The following is a 4421-nucleotide window of genomic DNA, read 5'->3' as shown; positions in this document are numbered from 1 at the left end:
GTGCACACACACTGAGAATGGACTTTAAAGGGAAGGAGGAAACATCTTGTGTGTTGATCAGGAAAACTTTACAATTTGCATATTCATAGATTCTGAAATGTTTAATGAGGTAGAAGGAGCGAAGGACTTTAATGTGGAAAGAAAACCCATCAGTTGCCTTGGAACAATAACGTGTCTCATTTTAAATATCTAGTAGAGACTTGAGCTGATCCTTAAAGTACATTTATAAAGTTGTTAACTTCCATCCAGAAACAAGAAAACTCCAAACTGAACATTCAATAAATACGATTTGTCGATTTGGGTCAAACTGGAACAAACCCAAACAATATTTACCAAGGTTTTCCTGTAGAGACTAAATTAGATGTGTCCTTACTTACAGCCCCATTCCCCTGTTCAACATCTGCCTGGTTGGACACAGTTGTTTGTTGTGAGTGTGATCTTGATTAAACCAACTAGATCTGCACTCAGTTCATTAAAGTTCATTTTGGTTCATCACAATTTGGATCATGGTAATTGAGCAAACTCAATCTGCTGCTGCGGACCGTCTGAATGAGCTGTGGGCTGATGATTGTTTTGTTATTCCCAAAGTCAAGCAGGAATTTTGAAACTCTACTTGGGTTTGAGATCTGGAAACTTAAAAAGACAAGCGGTCAGATGTTTACACAGGATGTAAACAAGGAAACAGTTTATTCAGTATTGTATCTGGAGGTAAAGCTCAACGTGTGCAAACTAATTATCCCTCATTGTACAGGAAAACTGTGTACACAACTGAGGTAAATAGAGAAGGTCAGAGTTGAAGCAGGAAACTGGTTTGTGTTTTACAATAGACAGTTGGTTAATAATTGTACCGTTAGCCTTTATTTCCACTGTTTATGTCCACAAACCTTTTGGCTTGTTTCCAATCTCTTTGAACGTCTCACTGCTCTTATGTGTTTCCAAATCTGGGACATGAATTTTCTGAGTACAGTGTAATTATCACAAATACAAATGACCAAAACCACAAACATTAGACCAAAGTTGGAGATAACTGTGTAAGATAACAGTTCAATGTGTGTGCAGGTGTGTTTGACTTTTGGATAGGCCTGCCGACTCGTCATCGTGTTGCTGTCGCTCTACGAAGACATTAAATCTTCCCATCCACCAATCTGACGTGAGCTTAAAAACTTCCTGTTTCCAATCCCGGGCCGTGAGGCGACTTTCCTGGATAAAAGCAACGGCCTTTCTCCACCCCACCCCACCCTCCACCCCAATCCCCATCAAATGGAGATTAAATCCATTCAGGACAAGTAATCATAGCAACAGAGAGCTAATCCCATCAGGGCATGGCATGAAGAGAAACTGAATCCCACAGCTTTTACTTCTGGATCACGGCTCCGGCTCTCCGATGGGGAAGTAGTCCGTCTGGGCCTTGATCCTCGTCACGTCAGCAGTAATTTCCTCTCACCTACAGTATCTGATGCTCTAAATGCTCAACTTCAAGCAATACACACAAAACTACATAATGAACGATATACAGCAAATCCAAAACCTTCCGTTACCTCAGACTGAGCCTCCAGCTCTCTGATACATTCAACATATTTCACATTACCTTGTCTTCACTGTTAATATCGTCAACAAAAGCTATGACAAAAATATTTGTTGACAACCATTTTTCTCCACAACAAAAACAAGATTAAAACTAAATGAGAAATAACCACTGACAACAAAAACTGTGGCAAAAAGGTTAGTGAATACCGTCTTCCTCCGCACCCTGCATTCTGTGGAAATACACATCTTAAGCTCCTAGTTGTAAAACTTTATCCTCCACTGTGCCCAATTATCTCTTCTATAGAGGTTCATTTAGCCGTTTGACCTGCTGCACTAACAAACATGTAGCATTTCAGTGAAGTTATATCTCTGTCGGCAGCTGGGACCAACCGCACATACATACAGGCCAGCACTCGGACGTCTATTTAAAGAAAAATAAGCCAACGTTAATGTAACGTTATCAAGAGCTGTGGATTAACATTAATGTGCTGCTCAAACAACCACAGCGTGTGTTACAGTCTGGTTATAGTTCTATATTATACAGTCAGACTGCTTTGTTTCTTATTAGTGCTTTCATAACAATATATATAATATATAAGTATAACAGCTGTTGAGTGTTAATACAATATTTCATCCACAACATACAGTCACAGTGGAGATTCCTTTGGTTACTTACACTATTACACTGCCAAGTTTCCCATGACAGGAGCTATTATTGTTACAATATACATTTTAATTCATAGTCATGAATCAGCTTCCAGTCATCGTTTGTGGCAACAGATAACGTTAATATTGATCTGCATCCTCTTATTGACAACCTAAGCATCGGTGTGGTCGCAATATTTCACTATAGAAACAAACTAACGTACTGCTGCAACACGCAGTAGGCGAGTTAGTACTGTAGGTAACTTTGTGCCAAATATGGTATTTTTTAATCCGATATCTGCAGTAATTGTGTTGGTCTTAGCTCATATGGCCTCCTCATACATTTTGCTTTAAGAGGTTTGTAGTAGACTGTGAGCTGATCAGAAGGGCCGAGACTTTTTACTCGACTAACGCAACAATATCGACCGGAAATTATTCCATTTTCATTTTTGTCGTTCATACCAAAAAAATGGACGGGACGCATAAACCCACTAAAGACAGCGGGTTAGCAGTTACTGTTATTATATCATATTATTTCACAGTGAACTTACTTTTGGATCATAGACTGCCACTCGCCCTCGCGCTCTCCGATGGGGAAGCGGTCGATCTGGGCCTGGATCTTTGTCCTCCACTCACGCATGTAGTCCTCGATGTCGAACACAAAGGGGTGCTGGCCGAAGTTTGCATCCACCACCTCCCCTGGAGTCTGAAGGCCCACGGTCGGGTACAAATTAGGCTGCAGCAGAGGGAGATTAAAGAGTAAAGAATTAGGATGATAGAGGAATGGGAGTTTGGGAATGTAATCTGGGCAGTAAATCAAAACAGGAAACAATGAGTAGGAAAAACAGGAAAACAGAAAATCTCAGGAAACAAGCTTTTGTGTACAATTACTCCTTAAAACTCCATTTTATTTGCTGACAAAAGATTTTACTATAAAACTGCAGCAGCAGGCAGACAGGGTTCAAACTCCTGGGACATTTAAGGGGTAGTAAATTAGATCTATATTACACAGATTGACAATAATACATCCATCAAGCTGATCGATGTACTGGTTTCTTAAGAGGAAATGATGCTGCACAGATTTCTGACTCTCTGCCTCACTTTCTGGCCATCTACTGCTAAATGTCTGTGAGATTGAGTTAAAATATGTTGGTAATGAAGGAACAAGTCAACAGTGTGACTCATGTATGTGTGCGATTAGTTTACGGACAACAATGGAGCTCTATGGGACAGAGGAAGAAGATATATGAGACTACGAAGACAACACTTGCTCATTGTTGTTGAAACATACAGAATATTAGCAGCTTTATCCTACGAGAGTACAGGCACCAGCTGACAAAATCTAAACAAAGCTGGGCTGAACAGCAGTCAGGCTCTTGGTAACAACACCAACAGAACAAAGACCTGGCACCACCAACTGAAAACTTTCAAATCTGGGCGGTGGGACAAGAAGGGGACAGTCAGTCGACACCCAAACATCACTGTAAACCCAAACTGACCTTAGAGGCATTACTGGAAATATTTTGCTAGCACTGGTACAAACGTGTTCTGACAGACACACAGACAGCTCCACACTGGACAGGAAACTAAGAGCGGGGCCGTGACGTGTTTAAGGGTTCCCTGTGCTCCGTTACAGCGCCAGTTGTTGACATGCTGCGTGCCAGTGCCTAAGGGTTAAACACAAGTCAATTTGTTGTCCCTGGAAAACAGCAGTTTGGCTTTTTCCCTGATGACATCTGTGATGACAGGATGAGGGCATAAACAGAAATATGAGGTGAGGACGCTCGTATGGGTGCACTGCTCCACCATCCTACCCCTCTAATCAAAGCCCGGGTTTGATTAGAGGAGTGTCAACAGCCGTTCACCACGATGACTGTGTGAGAGAGAGAGAGAGATCGTGCTTGGATTGAGTATCACTAAAAGTTCAAAATCTCAAGTTTCACAGCAGTGATAACAACAGTGGATTGTAGAAGGGTTGTATCAGAGCTAGGTCTGGTCTTAGAGTAAAGGTTAGTGATATTACTGGTTTAAACTGGAGTTAGAGGGAAGGTTCACCATCAGGGAACAAATATAGTTGATTAAAGTCCCCAGAAGAGCAGTAGTACAAAAGGTGTGTGTGTGTGTGTCTCTCAGAGTGAGAGTGTGTGTCACTAAAATGTCAGAGGGAAAATGTTGCCTCTTCTCCGGTTACTAGCCCTGTTTAAGTTGGGTCATTGTTAGACTTCCCAAGCTGTAAATTAACTTGGATC

At 41.4% G+C, this 4421-nt stretch overlaps 1 protein-coding gene across 4 annotated transcripts in view; it reads right to left on the bottom strand.

Annotated features, from left to right (window-relative positions):
• ranbp9 (RAN binding protein 9) overlaps positions 1–4421 on the bottom strand; it is a 21637-nt gene that overhangs the window by 4308 nt on the left and 12908 nt on the right. For all 4 annotated transcript variants that reach the window (XM_035670251.1, XM_035670250.1, XM_035670253.1 and 1 more), the window contains exon 6: positions 2724–2908. In XM_035670251.1, coding sequence (XP_035526144.1) covers positions 2724–2908 — 185 coding nt within the window. The remainder of the gene's footprint in view (positions 1–2723; positions 2909–4421) is intronic.

The sequence above is a fragment of the Morone saxatilis genome, unplaced genomic scaffold (genome assembly GCF_004916995.1).
Source record: "Morone saxatilis isolate NCDOM2014 unplaced genomic scaffold, NCSU_SB_2.0 Contig23, whole genome shotgun sequence".
Taxonomy (NCBI): domain Eukaryota; kingdom Metazoa; phylum Chordata; class Actinopteri; family Moronidae; genus Morone; species Morone saxatilis.
Note: the sequence above shows the minus strand (reverse complement) of the source record. Positions and strands in the feature narration are given on the sequence as shown.